Source organism: Cyanistes caeruleus, chromosome 1, assembly GCF_971803275.1.
Source record: "Cyanistes caeruleus chromosome 1, bCyaCae1.hap1.1, whole genome shotgun sequence".
Taxonomy (NCBI): Eukaryota; Metazoa; Chordata; class Aves; order Passeriformes; family Paridae; genus Cyanistes; species Cyanistes caeruleus.
Window position 1 is genome coordinate 137,827,116 of NC_141701.1, and position 22,389 is coordinate 137,849,504.

A 22,389-nucleotide genomic window follows, 5' to 3' on the forward strand; every position below is an offset into this window, starting at 1 on the left:
TTTGTGTAGCGCTCACCGTCCCAATGTGGTTTGCACGTGCACGTATGTGTATATATATAGGGATTATGTGTATATATATAGGGATTACTTCATCTATCGTGCCTCCCCTTGGTTCACGACTATTTTGTGGACTATGGCAGCTGTCTGCTGGCACTTAACACCAGCAAAAGGTTCAGGAGAAGAGAAGGAAAGTATGTCCAATTAAAACTACAAGGGAAAGTTAGCTAAGTAACAAGTGATTAACCATGCAAGAGTACTGTGACAGTGCATGGTAATTTTCACTTCAGCAATGAGTCACTGGAATTCTTGGGATTTGATCAGTATAAGGGTGTGGAGGAAAATAAGAAAGAGGGGATCTCTTCCTTACTGCTTCTCTTTAAACATAGTCAGTCCCTTACCTTTGAGTAGACAGGGTAAGCAGACTTTCCATACTACCTGGTTTTGAAATGGGTTACTAGAGCACATAAGCTTGACTTCAGCTGATCCAAATGCAACTTGTCCAGTATATACTAGATCTTGAAAACTGCTAGGATGGCATAGCAGATTCGGGATTAGCCTGGAAGTATGTGGAGGGGAGGAGTACTTGATGGTCACACTTATGTGCCTAATGCACTTTTGGCAGCACAACCTTAATAAACTAGGAAAACAAGAGGAAAATGCTCATTTCCTGACAAAAGCTATTTCAAACCTCTGAACTTTATTTGACTGATTCTTATTATTATAAAACATTTTAGCAAGTTTCTGGAACTTACTGTTTTATAAGCTACATAATCTTTTGTTGTCTCAGTTTCAGAATTAAGAAAACTCTTTGAACCAAACAACCGAGATTTTTTGGAAATGAAAAGGTAAAGGAAAAAATGTCTTTGGCCTGTAAAACAAAACACACAGCTTGTTTTGTTACCTCCTTGTAGAAACTCTGCCCTTGAATCTTCAAGATGCCTGTTTTCACATTTTTCACATATTTTTCAGAAAAGAAAGAATAGCTAGGCGCTTAGAGGGAATTGAAAATGATACACAACCTATGCTTCTACAAAACTGCCCTGGATCAGTCACGCACCGTTTACTAGAGGAAGATACACCAAGATACATGCGTGCAACTGACCCATACAGCCCCCACTTAGGTAAGCAGCACATGTCTGTCAGTCTTGCATTGCTCTAATTCATATTTCCTACGCTACCAGTTATGCAGTACCTAGAGAAGAATTCTACAGAAGAGCTCTATCAGGTTGTTTGGGGTTTTTTAATTTGCCTTTTAAGTCTCCAGTTGTCTTATTTGAAAAAGCTCGATGATTTTTATGGCTTTAAAATAACTATTTGGATTGAGAACTATTACTTATTAAAGAATTATTCCTAATACATATTTCTTAATTGTTTGTATGTGCTTTTGGAGACAAGAGTGCAAAAAGATATTGTATCTGTGCAGTCACTTTGATTTGTAAGAAAATGGAAAGCTTTTAGTTCACTCAGTTTGAGTGGTGGGTGGGGTACCTGGAGTTTTGGGAAGGACTTGCTTATATATGTGATACTTTTGACAGGAAGATCAAATGAAGAGGAGGAAACTTCAGATTCTTCTGTAGAAAAACAACCCAGATCATCCAGATACCGATCAGAAACCACAGGAGGTAATACAGAGCCCTTGTACAGTACAGCAAACATGGATGTTCAGGAACTAGAGTCAAAAGCAGAGAGAATAGCTAGGTACAAGGCAGAGAGGCGACGCCAGCTGGCAGAAAAGTATGGATTATCTCTTGATTCTGATTTGGATTCTGACTACTCATCCAGATATACACGGGCAAGGAAAGATCCTGACAGCGTGGAAAGAAAGGGAGTGAAAAGTGAAAGGCAAGGTGACGAAAATAAGGACTATGGCAGCCTCTATTTGTCCAGGACTGAGATGAAGGCATCAAAGAGTGTGATTTCTGATTCCAAAGAGTACTCCAGCCATGAAGATAAAGATGACCTCTCAAATGAAAAGAGTGTTAGAAAAGCAGATGACAGTGCCATTAGACAGGCTTCTGACCCTTCAGCAACCTTGGATAGTTCTGTCTCCCTTTCACTTTCTGGACGAGACTCTTCCTGCTATAACGAAGTGCCAATATCACCAAAGCAAACCCCCCAAGAGTCCCTCTCTCCACCAAAGCAGGCAGCCTCACCGACCCACTTGCAGAATGACCAGCCCTTGCACAGTAACAGCAGACAAAGGTAAGCATGATTTTTATTTTTTGTTTTGCTGTTGATTCCTTTATCTTAACCAGCTTCTATATCAGTGTCTACAGTATTAATGGCAATGTATTTATTACCCTTGAAGAATGTATTTAGTTGTTTTGGACATCTCAAGCTGTATTCGTTGGGTTTACTGTATCACAGTGTGTGTCTGATACAAGGAAGTGGCTATATATTTCTCTAATTAGCTATGTCCTTGGTTTCACTTTATATTTATAGAATTTTCGCTAAAATTAGGCCTTTTGTGGGGACGATGCAAACTAGAAATTGAAGGAGTTATGGTTCTGAATCTCCTTGGGTTTTGTTTTTGGTTTTTTAATAACCTGTTAGAGCAAGTCTTTTACTTTCTTTCTTCTATATCTTATAATTACTGGCTGTGAGCTTCCAAGTAGAGTCAAGCTGTTTCTTAGTGAAGATTTGATTATCTTTAGGATGGCTTCTGCCAAAATAAAACAGTTTGCAGACTTAAAAGCTGAGTAGTGTCTTGGGTCAGTTGAAATAATAGTTGATTTGTTTTCCTAATGTAAAAGTGTAAAATCCCTTTTGAACTGTGATAGTCAGTCTTTTAGATAATATCAGGCATATACATGCATGAGGGGCAGAAGGGAGAGTTAAAATTCCATGCTGAATTGCTTCGGATTTGACAAATTTACTATGGTAATAGGGTAACCAGATTCTTCCAAAAGGAGTAAAAAAATTAGTTTTCACTGATTTTGCATTACAGTTTCTCAGTGTGGTATAGAAATAACATCAAATTCTTATGCTGACTGAAAAAAATGCATGACTAAGATTTTTTTTAAGGTATGATTTTCTCTAAGTGCGAGTCTGTAATATTTTGGTAGGTGGATAGAAAATACTAACTAAAAACTTAAGTTAAAATGTTGCAACTAAAAATGATGTAAATGAAAAGTTAATTTCAAACATATGTGCATAATGCTGAGCAGTGTTGACTGTTTTTAAGAAACTGAGGCAACCGGTATAAACTCAACCATTTATGCTTTCCATAGAGCGCAAGAACTCTCAGTTCCCAGTTGTGAGAAATCAGGAAAAAAAGGAAAGACACCAGCATGGATTATTAAAGAAGTAAACACACAGTGAGTGAGCAGACACAGGTGTTTTGGGAAGAGTATAGGGACACTGCCCTGTTGTGTGGAGATGACGTTAGGAAGGGCAAGGTGAAGCTGGAACTGAACTTGGCAAGGGATGCAAAGCATAGCAAGAACTTCTGCAGGTGTGTGTTAGCGGGAAATGGAAGGTCAAAGCAAAACTGGTAACAGTGGGCAAGGAGAAGGCTCAACTACTTTTCTGCCTCAGTCTTCAATGGCAATCTCTCTTTCCACACCTCATGATTGGGTGGACAGCAGGATGGTGACTGGGGAAGCAAAGTCCCTCCCACTAAGAGAAAAAAATCATGTTCCTGACTACCTGAGGAAACTGAACAAAAATAAGGCTCTAGGACCCAATTAGATATATCTCAGAGTCTTGAGGCAGTTGGCTATATCTCCATGATATCTGAGCAGTCAGTTGAAGTCCCAAGTGACTGGAAAAAGGGAAACATTGCACCCATCTTTAAAAAGGGTAGAAAGGAGGATACTGGAAACTACTGCCCTGTCAGCCTCACCTCTGTGCCTGGGAAGATCATGGAATGGATCCTCTCAGAAGCTATGTTAAGGTACATAGGGCACAGGGAGGTGGCTCGAGACAGCCAGCAGAGCTTCATCACAGCAAGTCCTGCCTGACCCATCTAGTGACCTTCTATGTTTGAGTGACTACATCAGTGGACAAGGGAAAGTCTACGGATGTCTCTGTCTGTGCTCCTGCAAGGCCTTCAACACTGTCCCCCATGACATCCTTCTCTCTAAATTGAAGAGCTATGGATAGATTGTTTGGTAGATGAGGAATTGGCTGGACGGTTGCATCCAGGCTGTAGTGGTCAACAGCTCAGAGTCCTGGACATCAGTGACAAGTGGTGCCCCTTAAGGGTCTGTGTGGGACCAAGGTTATTTATTGTCTTCCTCAATGACACAAGAGGGTTGAGTGCACCCTCAGCAGTTTTGCAGATGACACCTAGCTGAGTGGTGTGGTTGACACTCCTGAAGGATGGGATATCATCCAGGGGGACATGGAAAAGCTTGGGAAATAGGCTCATCAGTCTCCTGAGGGGTTTGGTAAGGCCAAGTGCAAAGTCCTGCACCTGGTCTGGGGCAAGCCCCAGTAGTACCAGGACAGGCTGGGGGTTGAAGGGATTGAGAGCGGCTCTGCCAAGAACTTTGCAGAACTGATGGGTGAGGGGCTGGACATGAGCTGGCAATCACTTCAAAAGGATCATGGTCAGCAGGTTGGGAGATGTGATTCTGCCCCTCTACTCCACTCTCATGAGATCCCACCTGGAATACTGTATCTATAGCTGTGTAATTCTCATCACAGGAAAGACACAGAGTGTTGGAGCAAGTCCAGAGGAGAGCCACAAAAACAATTAGAGAGATGGAGCGCCTTTCCTATAAGGAAAGGCTGAGAGAATTGTGGTTGTTCAGCCTGGAAAAGGGAAGGCTCCAGGGACATCTGATTTCAGCTTTTCAGTGCTGCAGGAGGTGATTATAAGATTGTGACAGTTTTTAACAGGTACATTCCTCCCTTCCAATAAGACAAGGAGGAATGGTTTTGCACTAAAAGAGGGATAGATTGATACTAGATATAAAGAAGAAATCTTTTACAAGAAGGGTGGTAAAACACTGGCACAGTTTGAAGAGAAGGTAGATGCTCCATCCCTGGAAGCATTCAGGGTGATGTTGGATGGGATTCTCTGCAACTGTTCTAGTTGAAGATGTTCCTGTTCACTGCAGAGGGATTGGACTAAGTGACCTTTAAAGGTCCCATCCAACTCAAACTATTCTGTGAATAAGCAATAATACTGTACAAATTGCTGACTGATAATGCTGATTGCATTATCTCTAATTTCAGATTTCTTTTTGGTGAGGCTTGGGTCAGTATTTACATAAAACAAATTTCCTCTAACTGCTGTCTGTCTATCTTTTGAAGGAAACCATCTGCACCCACGAAGACGTGGTGTAGTACTCAAATCAGCCAAGAGCTAAAATGTAGAATTTGGTCTCTTGTTTGGATACGCATGTAGGTAGTAGGTGGTATTTTAAAGGCCATGTTGCCAAGAGCCCCTTCTTTAATACCTCTGACACTTTCAGTGCCAGTGTGTACTCCCTGGTATGATATTCAGAGATGTAAGAATAACCTCTGAAATTCTTGTCCCTAATTTTGAGTGGTAAAAAAGTCATTGTGTCCATGCAGTCCATTTGAAGTTACCCTGTTGTGGTCTCCTATAAGGCTATTTGCATAAGAGAAAAAAAGGCTAACTCCAGTTTTTCAGGAGTCTGCTGTTCTGAAGTCAGTTCCACATTATATACAGGGTATAAAATTGGTATTGTTAAACATAAATTTCCTGAGTTTAAATTGGAAAATAAATGAAGCTTGCTTTGGAATATATATGAAAGCTTTTGTGCCTTCAGTACTAGGAAGATTTAATAATTAATCCAGTTACCCATCACTGAGAAGGTATCATTTGACATTGCCTGCATTTGGCGCCCAAAATGGCTGATTAAATTCAAAATGTGGCTTGTGTTCTTCTGATTCCACTCTTCAAAGGATGAATGATCAAGTACAAATAATTGCTGCTTGGGCCATGCCCACTATAAATATGTGCCAAAGTACACATTAGGAGAGAAGGAAGTTCCTGTGCTTCAAAGCAGTTCCAGATTGCTGCTTCTAGTCAGCTTCTGCAAAAGGGCTTTACCTCCTATTTGGTCAGTTCCGTTAGGGATTCAGAAACATTTTGAAAAACAGAAGGTGTTCTAACAGTTGGTGTTTGTTATTCCAACATAGATTTGGATTCAATGACAACAGTAGGTGAGTTCTGAAATTTAAGCTTGCATCAAATACACTGTTATCTTCAGAACAGTTGTTGATTTGACATTTTTCAACTATTTTTCATAAAAGAGTAGCTAAGAAAAATTGAAGTATATGACCTGGAGCTTAATTTGGGGTTTTTATCCCAAACGTCTCTTCTCTAATGGAGAAGTTCTTTCAAATGTAGCTGTAAGTAATGCAAAACATCCTGGATGCTTGTCACTTCTGGGGAGTGAGTTTGTAAACACTGATGTGGCAGGACAGGCTGTGCTTGCAAAGTTAAAAGTACTTGATGTGTTCTACTGTTCATGGGGGATTGTAGGTGAAGGTGAACATTAGGAAAGTATTTGAGGAACTGTATGTAGGAGGTCTGCAAACACCCTTTCTTGCACTGCTGCGGGACTTCTAAAAGCTCTTCTTTCTTTACATGCTTTCATCTCCAAAGTGTAAACAGGGTAAAGTCAAGGCAATATTAAATTTGGGGTCATTTTGTTTCTTAAGCTTTTCCTTTGCCAAGTCACCCAGTGACACAGCAGGTTTAATTTGTGCTAACCAGGTGGGCATTTCTGAAGCTTTGTGATACAGAGTTACAAGAGGACAGAGGGGTTCCAGATGCTCCTGAGAATTTCTCAGGAAATATGATGTAGCCATGTGAATTTTTCACTTCATAAAATTCATACTTTGTTTTGATTGCAGCAGTCTTTACCACTTTAAATCACAAATTAAAGGAATGGCTTTAACAACTTTTTCAGATGTCCTTATACAGACTGACCTGCAATGGCAAATGCAAAAATAAGGTTGTGTAATTACTTTCACTTCTCAGTTTTTGGACAATGTGCACTTGGTAAAGTTACCTCTGCAGAATCTTTACCATTTAAAATACTTTGTATATGTTTGTGGGATTATATAATAGTTTCTTCCACAGTTTGTCACCTTTGAATTAAATTAGTATGCATTGCTTTTGTTTTCTACAACAGTACTCTGCAACTGAGTAATCAAAAATAAAAAGCAGTGGGGAGGGGAGATTGGGAGAAATTATGGGAGCATGTGTTGATATCTCAGAAATTACCTGAAGTTCTGTTTTCTGTAGTAGTGCAGGGAAAGCAAAACCTGAATGGTTTCTTCAGAAAGATTCGGAAGGGGACACACCTTCACTTATCAGCTGGCCCTCCAGGTATCATAAAACATGGCTGTGTGGCTAACAATCAGACTGCAAACTTCCCCTTTTTCCTTTTACTATCTGTATTTAACACTTGCCCTTAATTTTCCTTTAACAGCAGCAAGTAAGAAAGTGGGGGTTTTTAGTGAATAAAAAGCTGTTGAAACTTTTCTGAAGTATCTGCTTTTATTCTTAGAATCAATTGGTACTTTGATGAAGAAGTACAAATTTCCCAAGCTTCTTCCACAGCGACTATCATTCTGGTTTCCACTAGATTTTATAACTTCTTATTTTATCTCATTTTGTGCTCTGCAAACCAGCATATTTTTATCCTGTACACCATTCTGTCTTAGCATTCCCTACAAATAACTCCTTGAATTCCAAAGGAGATGGTACAAAGGAAGTAAAAAAATAATTACATGGAAAAGTAAAACAAACTCTTGATCAAAGCTACAGGCAGCTTCTTTCTCCTGGTTTTACTCACATACAGTGAGCCCCCCAAGAAAAGACTCTTTTTCATGTTCCTGATTAAAGTAATACCTATAACCCAGTACTAACATCAGTGTGGATGTTCTGGAGAATGCTTGGTACATGTAGTTCAAAGAATACTTCTTCAGACTTAACACACTTTATGTGCTTAAGCAACTTTCCCTGTCAAGTGCATCAATCTTCAGAAGTAAGAAGCGCCAAAATGTTAGAAAGATTGGTGTTTCAAATAACTATGGATATCCTGAATTATTCTTTTAGGTAATTTGCCTTTTTTCCCTAAATCTTACTTTATTTCTTTTTTCTTAATGATGTAAACTCCAAAAAGTCTGTTGGTAGCGAGCCTGGAATTGCACATACTTTGAGCTGGATTACTTACTTTCAGCTAGTTTCCTAGCTTGAGTCTCTCTTTCCTCAGAACTAAAATGATTTTTCATACCCATTTGGGAGGGCAGGAAGTACAGGGCTTTCATTTTTAATACTGTGTGCGTTATCTACAGACACTCGCCCAGTAAGCTGTCTGAGCCTCAGCCAGGCTGTAAAAGGGCTGGAGAGCTTTACCTGCAGTGATAGCCCCTGAGCAAAGGCTGGCCCCGGCTGCACGTGCTTGCCTCTCACTGTGCTGCTGTATTCAGTTTAGAAAAGTTAAATAAAATTCCGTTTTTCATGGATGTTGCACAAGTCCAGAGGTGTTTCTAGAAAACACACTGAAGTAAGGTAACTTTTGGGAACAAGTGTTTTTTGCAAGTTTTGCATGTTAGAATGTAATGAAACATTTTAAAACAGAATGCCTGTTTCAGTTTTTAAATGTGTTTTTCCCTGCAAGCTCTCTGAAGAGCAACAGCTATGCCATAGTTTCACTTTTGGATTTAGGACTTGCCCTTTCAATGTTTTTTCTCACTTTCTGAAACTGGTTACACTACATGTGACATTTCAGATGTCTTAAATGACACACAAAAACACAAGTAAACCAGTCTCTGGCAAAATATCCAAAGGGTTAGGTGGAGATAACATGTTTCTTCATCCCTTTCCTCAATGCAACAACATCCTGGTATGACGTAAGCTTCCCAGTATTTAGATATTTTCAAATATCTGACTGTATACACAACTGCCAGTAGAATTTGCAATTTCAGGCTGAACCCAACACCCTGATAATATAAAAAGCAGTTTTGATCATCTTGTTTGTCTGAGACTATAGGTATGTGCTGTTTGGCAAATGCCCTTGTGATCTCATGAGAACATGCTGTATGTTCCCAGAGCTTGCACAGTTACCTTCTCAAGAGTCATGCATGTCCAGGGCCCTGTGAATCACTTGACTGTTACTGAGCGGTGTTACTGCTATGACTTGGGGGGGAGGAAGGGGTTGCATCAAAAGATGGCTTTATGTTAATGTATTGGTTTTTATTTTACTACAATGTTGCTGTCTGTACCCACAGTAGGTGTCTGTGTTCCTTTCCAGATTTGGTATTGCTGTTCACAGCTTTAATCCTTTTTCTTTCTTAAAGAGTAAAAGTTAGAGAGAAATTGGTGAAAGAGGAAATTGCTCGTGGAAGCCCTGAACTTGTCTCAGACACAGTATCTCAGAGAAAATCCCATCCAGTGCCAGCCCACTACATGCCTCTTCAGACAGAAACGTCTGCCTTTGATAGGGTTGTAAATCAGCCTGTCAGTTCCGTCCGCCAGCCAATCCATGGCTCTATTCAGCCTGCTGGCATTGCTCACACAGCTCAGCTGATGGCAGCAGAAGAACCAGCAAACAGCCCTGCTGGCAGCCTCCTCCCTCCAGACAGCGCTAGCCTCGGCACAAAGTCCTCAGCAGCCACTGTGTCAGAGAGTGAGAAGAAAGAAGCACCTGGTTATGGAGCAAAACCTGATGAAGAAGGTTCCTTGGAGTGTGAACAGGCTTCCAAAGGCAGAAGGCCAATTCTGCCATCTGAGATTCGCAAGCAAGGGAAGAACCATGAAGGCCTCTTTGGAGGAGGAGAATTGGAGACCCCTGTGGGGAGTTCTTCTTTTGCAAGCAAGCCAAAAGTTAACTCGGAAGTTCAGAGAGAGTTGGAATGCAATAAGAGGCAGGCCCCCGAGCAGCAGTTTAAGACCCCTGAGAACATAGAAAGGAGTGAAGCTGTTATGTACATACAGAGTGGATCTGTATTGCAGCCTGACAAGGCAAAGGCTCCTGTTTGGAAAGTGTCAACAACAAAGCATAAGGTCCTGACTCGCTCCATGTCTGACTATACTGTGACTACTAAGCTAGAACCTTTTAAAAGTAAGGAGAGCGTGGAAGCAAATCCACCAAATGGTGAGATTGGCATGGTTGACACAAAAGTCTCTGTAGCCCAGCTCCGTAATGTCTTTCTGGAGTCTGCCAATGCCAACAAGAAATCGGAACTGTAGGTGACATTTCACTCGTATTTTCGTGTGAGACTTGCACGTCCTTAGCAAAATTACACCCACTCAACAGCAGTTGTTGTTCGGCACTTAAGGCACACAGCTTAGCTCTCACCAGTGTGTACTGAAGGCTGAGATGGTTTGAATCCTGCTTTTGTGCTTCTGCTTGCTACTGCGAGTTCTGATGCGGGGTAGCTGGAATGTGTTCGTCTGCGCATGGTACCGGAGGAGCATGCAGTGATCTCTGGGGAGTTGTTGAGATGCTTACTTCTGTGTTTTACTTCTCTCTCCTATTTTCTTTCCTATGCGCTCTCTGTCATGCAATTTGAAAGTGAATCTCGGTTTGAGATGTCAGCAGCAGGTAGTACTGTGTCTGCCAATGGGGACCGTGAAAGAGGGCCACGAAAGGCGAGGCGCTATTTTACTCCTGGTGAAAATAGAAAGACTTCTGAGAGATTTAAAACTCAACCTATAACATCAGCAGAACGAAAGGAGACAGATAGGTAGGCATGTACGTAGCTCTGTGTAGCATTCTGGTGCAGGTGGATATTAACAAGGTTGTGAAAAGATTTGTTCATATATTAGAATAAACATTTTGCAAGGTTACTGTTTGTCTTTAAGAACTATCAAGTATTTATTATAGCTTCTTATAAAATGAAACCCAAACACCCCCCCCCAAACAAAAACAATTTGTTGCAAATTTCTCCCATTTGAAACAATGAACAGTGAATCATCATAAAGTACTATAGCTGTCTGATTCTAATGTTAAATGCTTTTGGTTTTATATAAAGGGTTTCCTTTCCATCTACTCTGCTTTGTCATTTACTGTCTTGGTAAACCACCAAAGCTACTTATTTTATATTAAAAAGTTGGCAGCAAATCTTAGACTTTTATTTTCTGCAAGGTGAACTAGAAATAATTTTCCTTTACTGTATTTAAATTCGGCTGCAGTCGCTTGCCTTTATGCTTTATTAAAGGATGTTCCCAAGTGGACACTGCTGAAACTTGGAAAAATAGATAAATTCTCCTAAATTCTCCTACTCCTAAGAATTTTAGGTCCTGCTACTTCAGATTAAATTTGAATTTCATTTTTAATGTTTTGTTTCCAGCTAACTTTTTTCTGTTTGATAATTTTTCACTAGGTCAATTTTGTGTGCAGAAATACCAACTGCTGACGGTATGTTGCTGTACTGTTTTCCACGGAAGAAATGGGATCTGACATGTTTTATTTTGTTTTAGCTGAAGAACTATTTAATAATGCAAACCAAATCCACTTGAAAATATATTTACCTATGATATATAGTTCAAATACCCCTTTTCCTTGGGCCATGTCTACTACAGACTTGATTTCAAGCTCATTTCAGTCCAAAAGTCTGTGTGTGGATACCAAACTCCAAATGGGAGGAAAGCAGAGAATGGCTTGAAACTTTTCAATATAGTTGGGGTTGGGTTTTATCCTAATTTAGGCAATAAATAAGCTAGTTGTTGGGAAAATAATTAATCATTTGTCAGTTTTAATCACTGGTCTACGACTTAAAATTTAAAGAAAGCCTTTGGTATTAAGTGAAACTGATATTGCTAACTTGTTTTTTGGCTAAGGAAGTTGCAAAATGCAAGTTATTAAGTTACAGAATTCAGTCTGCCATCTTGCTTCTCTTTCCCTCTTGTCACCCTTGGCAAGTCTGGCACAAATTAAGTAGGTAATCTCATGAGTAGCTATATTTAGATTTAATGCCTTATGCTATTTGAAAGCTGATATTCCTTGCAGCTCTGAGATGCTGGCTCTTGGATTTGGAGGATGCTGATTTCAGCTCCTGTGGATACCAATTTAGCCTCTGAGAAATGGGGACACAAGGTGGTAACCAGAATGATCAGCTAGTAGAAGATATAGATGTTCAATACTCTTCATTGATCCTTAAAACAGTCTTTATTTTCGTAGTCCATGTGTTTTTATAGACTGATGCAATAAGTTTGATTATTCATCAAATGTTGTTTAGATAGCTTGAAAGGACTTGAACTGTCCTGAAACAAGTCTTTTGTTTGCAAATCATGTCAAGAATTCTCATTTGATGCAATACATGTAGAAACAGGTAAAGTTTGCACAGCTGGGTTCACAATAAGTTTTTTGAGAGACAGCCAGCTTATTTGCTGGTTTGTAATCATTCATATTAAAAAACATTACTTTTAATATAAGATTGATTCATTATGTTCAGCCTTCTTTTTTTTCTTTCCTTTGTGTAGATGAAGAAAAATTGGATGACCGAGCCAAACTAAGCGTAGCTGCAAAGAGACTCCTTTTTAGAGTGAGTATTGTATTTCTTAAATAGGAGGTTGAATTAAACATTTCAAGTACAAGATGCTGAAGGAACCCAAAGCGCATTAGAATGAAGTGTAATGCAGTTAATCAAGTTGAAGCTACATAATATTTTGTTTTTATTTCATTCCCTACCTACACAGTAGACCTGTTGCTCTAAAGCTTGCTTTAAGAGTGTCATTTAGAGAGAAGCATGTAGTTTTAATTCCATGGTACACACTGTGCAATTGAATCTTGCTTCTAATTCAGAGATGGGCATTTGGCAACTTCACTGCTATGCATGCAAGAAAGCTAAGAAAGTATGGTTTCAGAACTTTTCTTCCATGGTTTTAATTATGACATATGTCCTGTTAGGAAATGGAAAAATCATTTGAAATGAAAAATATTCCCAAACCACCTACAAGAAGTTCAGCGGTAGAGAGAAGGCTGCGGCGTTTGCAGGACAGGTCTCACACACAGCCCATTACCAGTGAGGAGGTGGTCATTGCAGCTACGTAAGTCTTGTGCATGTCTTGGCTCTAACTCCTAACTGTAACTCTCTCAAACCTGGGAATAAGCTCCATATCTGTGGTGCTTATAAGTTTGTAGCAAGGAAAACATTTATTGCTAAGGGGCTTGAGAGCCACAGGGGAAACTATATTGAAATTCCTTTTTAAATGTAGAGGGACTACTAAAGCATAGCTTGTATGAACTGTAATTTGGCAGAAAGTTTAGGAACCTGTGGATTAGGTAAACGAGATTAATCATAGCATTGTTTCATAACCCAAATGAAAAAGATAGCTTGTGCTGAGGGAAATCTGCACAATTTCTTATAGAATGTATATGTATTGGGGAAAACTTTTTACACTTTGAAATCTCAAAGGTACTTTTTGGAAATGCTTTTCTTGCACTCTGGTCATACATCATGACGTTTTCCTGAAAAAGGAAAAATCATTTTGGGGGGAGAAATTAAACAACAGTGAATTGAATGGATGTTCACCTAATGGTCACCTGAAAGGTAGCTTACTTTATGGACTAAGAATAACTTCAAGAGACAGCCTGTTGGCTCCTCTAGGTTTTTAGTTCTTTCAAAGTATTTGGAATTATTTTGTAAATGTTACAGCAGATCACTCAGTTAAATAAAAATGATTGCTGTTTGGTTTTTTCTGTTTTGTTTTGGTCTTTTCTGTAGTTAACACTTAATGTATTGCTTTTCTTAATGCTTTTTTCTTCTCTCTCCCTGTGAATTTTCCCTCCTTGGCAATTCTTTAAAGTGAAACTACCCCTGCTTCACGTTCTGTGAATACCCACACAGTAGTGACAAGAGTACCTAGTCCCACTCTAGTTAAGAGCACTGTACAACCTACCAGGTACTGGGGGGGTAAACATGCATGTTACATGGAGCACAAGATTCCTCAGTAGCAGATGCATCTTTAAAGTCTTGAATGCCCTTACAATGTGTCAAGTCAATACTTGTCTCAAGAATATTTAAAACATTTGTCAACTTCATTTATGTTTGCATGATAAAGCAATGCAGCCTTTTTTTTTTGTCAAGCATCTGTTTTTAGGATCCTTCTAATCACACTTAACCTTTTATAGAAGCATATTCTTCTTTTGAAAGAAATTAATTTGCATGTGAGCAAACACAGCAGAACCATCTTTGTTCTTGTAACTTTTTTGGTATGGTAATGTCATCCTGAGATGAAAATAGCACAGCTGAGTGCTTGATTTCACGAGGAGTACATGTCCTTTGTCTGTCTCTACATATACTTTTATAGCTTGCAAAATTATAGGAAATATAAGAAATTGCACCACCTATAGGTAAAGTTGCAGAATACTGTTTGCCTGTTCTGAATGAGAGAATTTTAGCAGACGCCATGACAGAAAAAAAATAAATTAGAGAATACTACTAATTCCGTAAATGTGGAAGACGTTGAACATTAAATCTTTTATAGTAAAATACATTATTGTAGAGACAAATGCAGTTACAGCTTTTATGAATGAATATGTCTGCCTTCAGCATTGGTCAATCTTCAAAATCAATGGACTATATTTCAAAACTAATTTTTGTTGTTGATTTATCCCAGATAATTCAAAACAAAAGACAGTCTGAATTCTATTCCACTTCAGATTAGCAGAGTCATTGCAATTTATTCTAATTTAAAAGCAGCACTAACTTGGAGTTTAAATCTGTCTTTTAAATGTTTTTATCATATATGTTCCACAAATTGCTTTCAGTAAAATTGAACTTTATATAAATTGCACTGTTGGACCTTAAAGGCATCTTAAATGTCTCTCCATAGCTCTGTACTCTGTATAAAGAGATTTATCTGTAAAATCTCTCTTCAATCTTGAGTTCCTTCTTAAAAAAATGTTGTGTCCTAATCAGATGGATTCATGAATGAAAGTGTAACATTGTATTAAATCTTCAGCTGTTGAATTAGAATTCATCATGCCAATGTTGAACCACTGCATACCACTTAGGCTGCGCTGTTACATTGGCTATTGTGCTTCACGTGCAGATCCCCTGTTTCTATCAGGTTGAGATTTTAAAACTACGCAATGGCTTCTTCAAAACTAATTTCCAGTTCTTCTTCTTCAGCTTGCAGGCATCAGCACACCAAAAAATATTAGCTAAAGAGGAGATAAGAGCAGCCAAAGAGGCGATGGGGCAAGATCAGTCTGAGGAGCCAGATTCTTCTACCTTAAGTTTGGCAGAAAAGATGGCTTTGTTTAACAAACTGTCTCAGCCAGTATCCAGGGCCATCTCCACGAGGAATCGGGGAGATATGAGGCACAGGAGAATGAATGCTCGTTACCAGACTCAACCAGTCACTCTTGGAGAAGTTGAGCAGGTAAGTGCCATCATAGCTCTTCTGCATTTTCTTTTTCTTGGAGAAAACAGCTTCAGTGTAAGATACCATAAAGGCTGGTCTTTCCTTTGCTCTGAGCTACACACAGAGGAAAAAGTTTACCAGGAAGCAGCCTTCTGACAGTGAGGAACAATTCCCTAAATTGTTCAAATATTTTGGTATGGTTTTACTCTTTTTTTAAGTAAAAGAGTATATCGACTTCCTGCCTAGTGCAAGTTGTACCTTTCACAGTGTGTGTCACTTCCACTAGTGTTACATATTGTCTAAAAGTAAATTCATGCTTAAAGCAGTAAAAACTGAGACACCCATCATTTTGCTTTAGGTGTATTTTCAGAGCATTTTGGAGCTTCGTCATGTGCAATTTTCAAGCGCTTTCCTGAAAGCACAATATATTTCCATTATTAGTAAGGACATAGTCTGTCATTTTCCTCTGGGAGGAGGCATTGATTTTTATCTGTATTTTTTTCCCTAAAAGCAGAATACTTTTGATATTCAGGAAGTCAGAAAGAAATTATTTGATGTGTGCAGTGAAATTTGGCTTTCTGTTCTGGAATACTTCATCTAATTGGAACTGCAAAGGAATGCCTTTTTAGTAAAGCCTCAGCATAAAGTGGCCCAGAAGTGGTCTTTTAGATTGCTTCACAATAGCAGAAACAGCAGTCCCTTTGCATTACAGCTTAAAAAAAAGTCACTTTAACAGTGAAGCACAACTCCTGTGCATGTCACATTTCTAGTTATTTGGATAAATCTGAGTGTTAGAAAGTTCCTACCCTTTTCTTTCTATATGCTTCATTTATGATTATACATTTTCCATGTTTTATAATAAAGGTATAGTGAGAAAGCAAGATTTCTCTAAACATATTAGTGGGAAGCTGTAGAGATTATAATGGTACTTTATCCCTACTTCACTTGCACATGAAGTAATAATAAGTGCTTGACAGATTTATTTAAGCAAGATTTCCAGACCTTAGATAGTCCTTTCTCCTTTCTCCATTCACTTTCCATCCAGTGTGCCAATCACTGTCACAGCATGGCCTCTTCAATGATTGTGTCACTGACTTGTTTGGGGGCCAGTAAGGTGGTGAACGGAAAAGGGATGAAGCAGATGGGGAAGAAGTGGCAGTCATGTTACTTTGCCAGACTTACAGAGCAAACATGCTTTTCAAGCAAGGAAAATCAGAGGAAGCATGTTGTGTCATCTTTCTGAACCTAGCAAATGAAATCAGAGTTGAGTCTGAAGCAAGCTCAGTGGGAGTGTATTTTCAAAAAGACTTTCTGTAATGAACTGTTCTGGAGTGTTGGGGGCTTTTGAGATGCAGGTATGGTTTTTCTAGGAAGAAGCAAAAGAGAGCTATCAAAATAGGTAACTAGAGGTTATATTCCCAAAATGTATATTTGAAAATGTAAATATCTTGTCATTAAAACTGAAGTCACTTTTCTGATCGCCTCTAAATTTCTAATTCTGATAGATGCAATGGAAAAAAAATAAACTGGTAACTATTTTCTTAATCATGCTTTGGAATCTTTGAGCTAACATAGTCTTTGCTCTGCTTTCCAATTTGCTTAATGAATGACTGTTGTCTGTGTTTTATGGAATCTGCATGTACATTTTAGGTTCTGAGCTGATTTCCTCCTACTGCTGTGATCTTGTCTGTCCTTTTGCACCACTGTTCACTAGCTCTGCAGTTTAAGAAAACAACAACAAAAAAAGCCCTCTCCAGATGTGTATGAGGCATGTTTGTTACTCTCTTTCATAGCTTTTGTCTCCTCTGGAAGAAGATAAAGGAAAGCTCTACATTTCAGACGAAAAATGCATCTTAACTGCATCTAGGAAAATTTTACAAAATTATTATGTTAAAAGAGTAGAAAAGATAATTGTTCCACCATGGGGGCTGGCAGAATAAATTTGGAAGTATTTTTAATATGCTTCGTAGCCTCAAATACTTTGCTTATGACAGCCAATGTTTATATCTGAAAAAGTCCTGCATGAAGGTGATTTATGTGGCAGGAGCATCAGGAATGTCTGCCCTGGGTTAGGACAGCACGGAACAGTCTCTCCCTGGCGCTGAGCAGTCACCAGAGCTGGGAGCTGCAGAGCTGTGTAAGAGCAGAGCTGTGCCAAAGCTAATGAGTCCTGCTGAGATGCAGAGTTGATTAGCCTGGGCACATGGCATGTCATCCGGCCTCTGGAACCTGAACTAATTCCTTCCCCCACTGCTGCAGGTCCTGAGCCCTGACGCGATGTTGTGTTGCATGTTCCGCACACACCCCTCGTTACTAGAGATGTTGCTGTTCACATGCAGTTGTTTTTACCTTGGGTGGAGTAACCCACCTGCAGACAAATTCCAGCGGCATTGTTGCTTTCCTTACCTGTTCCAGTCTGTACTGATAGAGTACGATATTTACATGGAAACATACCTTTGATGTACTGATGTGATTAGGCTGGATTTTGGAATTGATCATTTCAGAGCTTTTAAGTCCTATTTGGGTTTTTTGGGTTTGTTTTTTTTGTTGTTGTTTTTTCCTTTCATAGGTACAAAATGAAAGTGGAAAGATCGCTCCCCTGTCATCTGCAGTTGCAACATCGATTTCAGCGATGGCCTCTGCCCTTGCTCCGCTGTACGGGGACCTGCCCGGGAAGCCAGGGACTGAGGGAAGTGTGAGTGCTGCCACGAGGTTCCACCCTGCAGCAGAAAACTCCGACTCATCAGGAAAACGCACACACAAGTCAGAACAGTGGCAGCCCTCAATGGAAGCACTAGAAAGCAGAAGAGCATCAAAGAAACATGAAGAAGAAAGAAAGAGGTTTCTAGCACATGAGGCTAATGAAATTAAGAAGTACAGCTCCTTTGAGGAACAAACCGCACATCCTGTTCCTGAAAAAGCAGGAGACCATCATAAAGAGACAACATACAGCTTCCTGAGGAAGGGCAGCTTGGAGCTGTTTAGTTCACAAGCACTTTTTCAGCCTCAGGAACAGAAGGAAATTGATACTGGCATGCAAGGTAAATGGGAAGACAAAAAAGGCCAGTCCTTTGAAGAAAAGATGGATTTGGAAAGTGTTATGAAAAGCAAGACTTGGCAAAGAGGTGTGGTAATTACTTGCTGTTGGTGTGGTCTCATTCAGCAAATGGCGTTTCAAGCCTTATCAAGGCTGGTTATGTTTCCTTTTTCTAACACTGCTTAGGAGTAGAGAAATATCTGTGAAGTATTAAGTTTTACAAATGATGATTTTTTTATTTTTTATTCTTTCAAATTTTCAGTCTTTAAAGACGGCTCATTTTTATTCAGATTTATTTAATTTGAAAGAAATGGTATTATATGCTGAAGCTATGATTTATTATTTGTTTTTTTTGCCCTTGCCCCTGCCCTCCAGAATTCTGAACAAACTAAACTTGCTGCTATGGGTCAATTATCTGCCCTTAATTTTTGCGTTATTGTGCATACATAGTTATGAATTACCTACATATGTGCATACATAACTAGGAGGGGATAATTTTCAAGTAATTAATTTTGCAAAACTAATATTATTTTCTGTTTAATGTGGTGATGAAGTACAAACCAGGAAATTCTCAGAGCAATTACATTTTTATATGCACAGCACAATTTAAAATTAAAAAACAAACTTGCCATCTTTAAATAAAGTACTCTGGAAATAAACAGTGAATTTGGTCATTGCACAAGTCCTTCTGTTGAATTTAGAAGGATGTTGTATTACTTTTCTGTTTTATTGTGATGGGTGACAGGATCACAGTACCCTGTAGCACTAAAAGCATTTTTGTGTTCATCCTGTGAAGCTAATCTATTTTGAATTTAATTGTCTTCACACAGGCATAGAGAGGAAGGTACAGTTCTGCCTGTATTCCTCTAAAGCAGTATCCATTCTATCCAATTAGCCTTTGATGACTGCAGAGGAGATGGAGACAGGAATATAATAGGAGCAGTCATATATCAGAGGGGTGTTGTGCTTACAACATTTCAAAAAGTAAAATGAAGATCACTTATATTTCTTTAAGGATAACTGTAATGGTGCATTAATCTTTCATCAAGAGAGTTTTTTCCTGTGATTTAATTGCTGCTTGTAAAAACAAACCCAAAAGAGCCCTCAACACCCCCCTAGAAAGTAATATCTCTATTAAGCTATTAAATGTCCTAGTATGCTACTCAAGCATTAAACTGCTTCACCAAACAGTTAATTTTCTTGTTTAAATTTTGTCTGCTCCTTTTCCCCTACTCTTTGTTCCCTGTCACATTCATTTGTTTTCCTGTTGGTGTGATGATGGGAGCAGCAGTTTGTGCCTTGTCCATATGAAGTTTAGAGTTGTGTATTGAACATGATATTCTGTGGCTTCATGTGAACATCAGTCACAAATGGCTAGTCCCTGCAGCAAGTAATGCTGCACAATTAATCTCTGTGCTCTAGCCCAGCCAGAAGTTTCTCTCTGTTAGAATGGTATGTGATGTGAATGTTTAAAATACAGATTTGCTTCTTCAGTGTTAGTAATGACAAGTGTCTTTGAGAATAGAACTAATTCCGCACTTCTCTTTTGAATGGGCAGACCATGCTGAGCCTTCTTCTGAACTCACCAGCACATCAGCCATGAGGACAGTTTCACAAACAGCAGCTGCAGCATCCTGTAGACTGCAGGAGCTCTCTGAACAATTGGAAGGCAAATTTTATAAGAATTCCTCTGAGATGTTTTCCTTGGGAGAGAGCAAAGCACAGACAGCTGAGGATGTCCTTGACAATTCCAGCAAAACTATGTCAATTAAGGAAAGGTACTTAAATTTCTCTTTCTTTTTTTTAATGATCCCTATGAATATGGTTATTATATTGATGATGTTATAAAAAGAAGCTTTAAAAATGTTCCTAAAAAAGCTAAGTAGTAATTATTAGGCTTTATTACTACTAACAGCAGAAACATAGAGCTAATCTGCCTGACATACTTATAAAGCAGATGATGGTGAATGAGAATTACCATTAAAGACAACATAATAATCTGATTTTGAAAAGCCACCTGAATAATCAATGGATATTTCAGAAAATTAAAGTTGTAAAATATACACGTTCTAATTACATTTATACTCATCTTGTCAATATGCTTCTCCAGGTTGTGCTTTCAGGTACAACAGGTATAATGTGATTCTGGTTTATTTGAATACCCATTTCTTGTTCATCTACAGGAGTCCCTTGAATAAGCTGAGTAGAGAGAGTTATGGATTGACAGTCTGATATTTCCCCACTACTTCAGAAGTATATGGCTGCCATTTTGACTTCTCAGAACTTACTGTAGGGATTTTAAATGGATATTAAGTTGGACAGGTTTATAGGAGTACTAGAAATACTTTTTGCAACCCAAGATCATTCTGATCTGAAACTAAATGTGAAATCCTGCACTTGAGCAGAGAGTGGGAGTTCAGGATTGAAGTGCCAATAACTGCTGTAGTATTTGTAAAAGTTTTTCTAACTTAGTTAAAACTTTTAGAGTATAAACTCAGTCCCAAACTGGTAGCAGTCCAGTGAGTAGAATTTTGCTATCTTTACTTGAGTTTTTCCAGAGTGAAAGCAGAACCAATAAATGGAAACAGCTGCCTGATTAAACTTTCACTGTGTAAAAGTACTCCCTCAGTTACTGAGGGGAGTGTGATACTGGGCATTCTGAACCATTTTTTTTCTTTTAAACATGATTCCAAAGTTTGCTTCTTAAATTCATGTGTTTCTAGGAGGTATGCGAGTCATTCTTATTTACAGAGCATCTCCGCTCCCTGTCGAACCCTTTACATAAGGGGGTGCAGGGGCAGCAACACCAGCTGTGCAGTCTTAGTGTCCCTTCTGAAGGTTGTACTTAACCTTTTTCAGTTTACTGCTGTTTTGTTTAAAGCAACTTTCATCTTCCTCTCCATCCCCCTCCTATAATTATGCCAATTGTCATGGCAGATGAGGTTTAAAGCCAGAAACTTCTGGGTTCTAAGTGGTAAATGTTCTACCATCCCTGATCCTGTTGGGGGGAAAGAGGTCAGAGGGAAGATCCAAGTTTTACCAGCTGTTTCAGTCCTAACTTTAATGCCTTTCAACTTTAAAGTTGATCTCTTGAGGAACTGAAGCCTGTCAGTCACACAATCAGGAACCACTTCTGTTAGGACTGTGAGATTTTCTACTCGGTCCCAGAGCTAACAAAAAAAAAAATACCTACTGTCTTGTCAGGAATTTGTAAATCCTTATTCCACAAACATCTGTAAATGACTGAGCTGGTATCAAAAAGTTATAGCCTTCCAAAATACCTCAGAAGTCTACTTCTTGTCCCAGAGTTAAAAGACTACAACCAGTAAGTTTCTTTTGCTTGGCTGTAGTTGATGCCAAGTATTCATAAACATCAAAGAATATTTCTGCTAAAGATTAGCTATTACACTACGATTTTTTTTTTCCCCTTTTACATTCACTAGCTTCATCTTCCCATCCAGTGGATTTTTCTGGCTATGTCAGACATTCTTTCACCTTATGGAAGAACAACTTTTCCACACATGCAATAGTATTTGAGCAGGATGCATGAATGCTGGTCTGGATGAAAGTGATTTTCCATAAAGACTTGCTTCACTGAACTAATACTACCCTTGTATAGTGAGTGTATGGTTAGCATTTTCAGAATTACCTATATTCTAGAGAATAATGAAAAGCATTATTTTTTTAAGTAGGAAAGACACCTATGCTTTCTTCTCCTGTCTTTGTGCGTTTATGGAGACCAAAGGCCACCCTGTCAACTCCACTGTAGAAGTCAGCATGCCATGATCATCATTTAAAAAAACTACATCTGATTAATTTCAGGTGAACCTCTTACCATCATTCTCACCTTCTCAAACCCTTTTTGATGTATGGATGCCTGAGCAGTACTTTCTTATGCAGTCTGGTCCCCACTATATTGAATTTATGCACTCTTGTAATAGTCAACGTCCTTTCTGTAGTTATGTATCTCATATTGCCCTTCAGGATTTATGATTCATCCAAAAAGAACTGGTACAGTGCATCCGGGGGAGAACATGTGAAAACC

At 38.9% G+C, this 22,389-nt stretch overlaps 1 protein-coding gene across 50 annotated transcripts in view; it reads left to right on the forward strand.

The window, feature by feature from the left end:
- Window positions 1–22,389, forward strand: part of SVIL (supervillin) — a 134,464-nt gene that overhangs the window by 79,150 nt on the left and 32,925 nt on the right. For 4 of the 50 annotated variants that reach the window (XM_086862445.1, XM_086862270.1, XM_086862334.1 and 1 more), the window contains 12 exons: window positions 788–845; window positions 970–1,121; window positions 1,536–2,202; window positions 9,292–10,179; window positions 10,510–10,680; window positions 11,320–11,354; window positions 12,419–12,480; window positions 12,846–12,985; window positions 15,073–15,325; window positions 16,813–16,836; window positions 17,877–18,432; window positions 19,903–20,122. In XM_086862445.1, the coding sequence (XP_086718571.1) occupies window positions 838–845; window positions 970–1,121; window positions 1,536–2,202; window positions 9,292–10,179; window positions 10,510–10,680; window positions 11,320–11,354; window positions 12,419–12,480; window positions 12,846–12,985; window positions 15,073–15,325; window positions 16,813–16,836; window positions 17,877–18,432; window positions 19,903–20,122 (3,176 nt within the window). In that variant the 5' untranslated portion in view covers window positions 788–837. Of the gene's footprint in view, window positions 1–787; window positions 846–969; window positions 1,122–1,535; window positions 2,203–7,231; window positions 7,316–9,291; window positions 10,180–10,509; window positions 10,681–11,319; window positions 11,355–12,418; window positions 12,481–12,845; window positions 12,986–13,744; window positions 13,841–15,072; window positions 15,326–16,812; window positions 16,837–17,876; window positions 18,433–19,902; window positions 20,123–22,389 lie in introns of all 50 variants that reach the window. The other 46 variants (XM_086862403.1, XM_086862262.1, XM_023920102.2 and 43 more) reach the window with 22 other exon arrangements.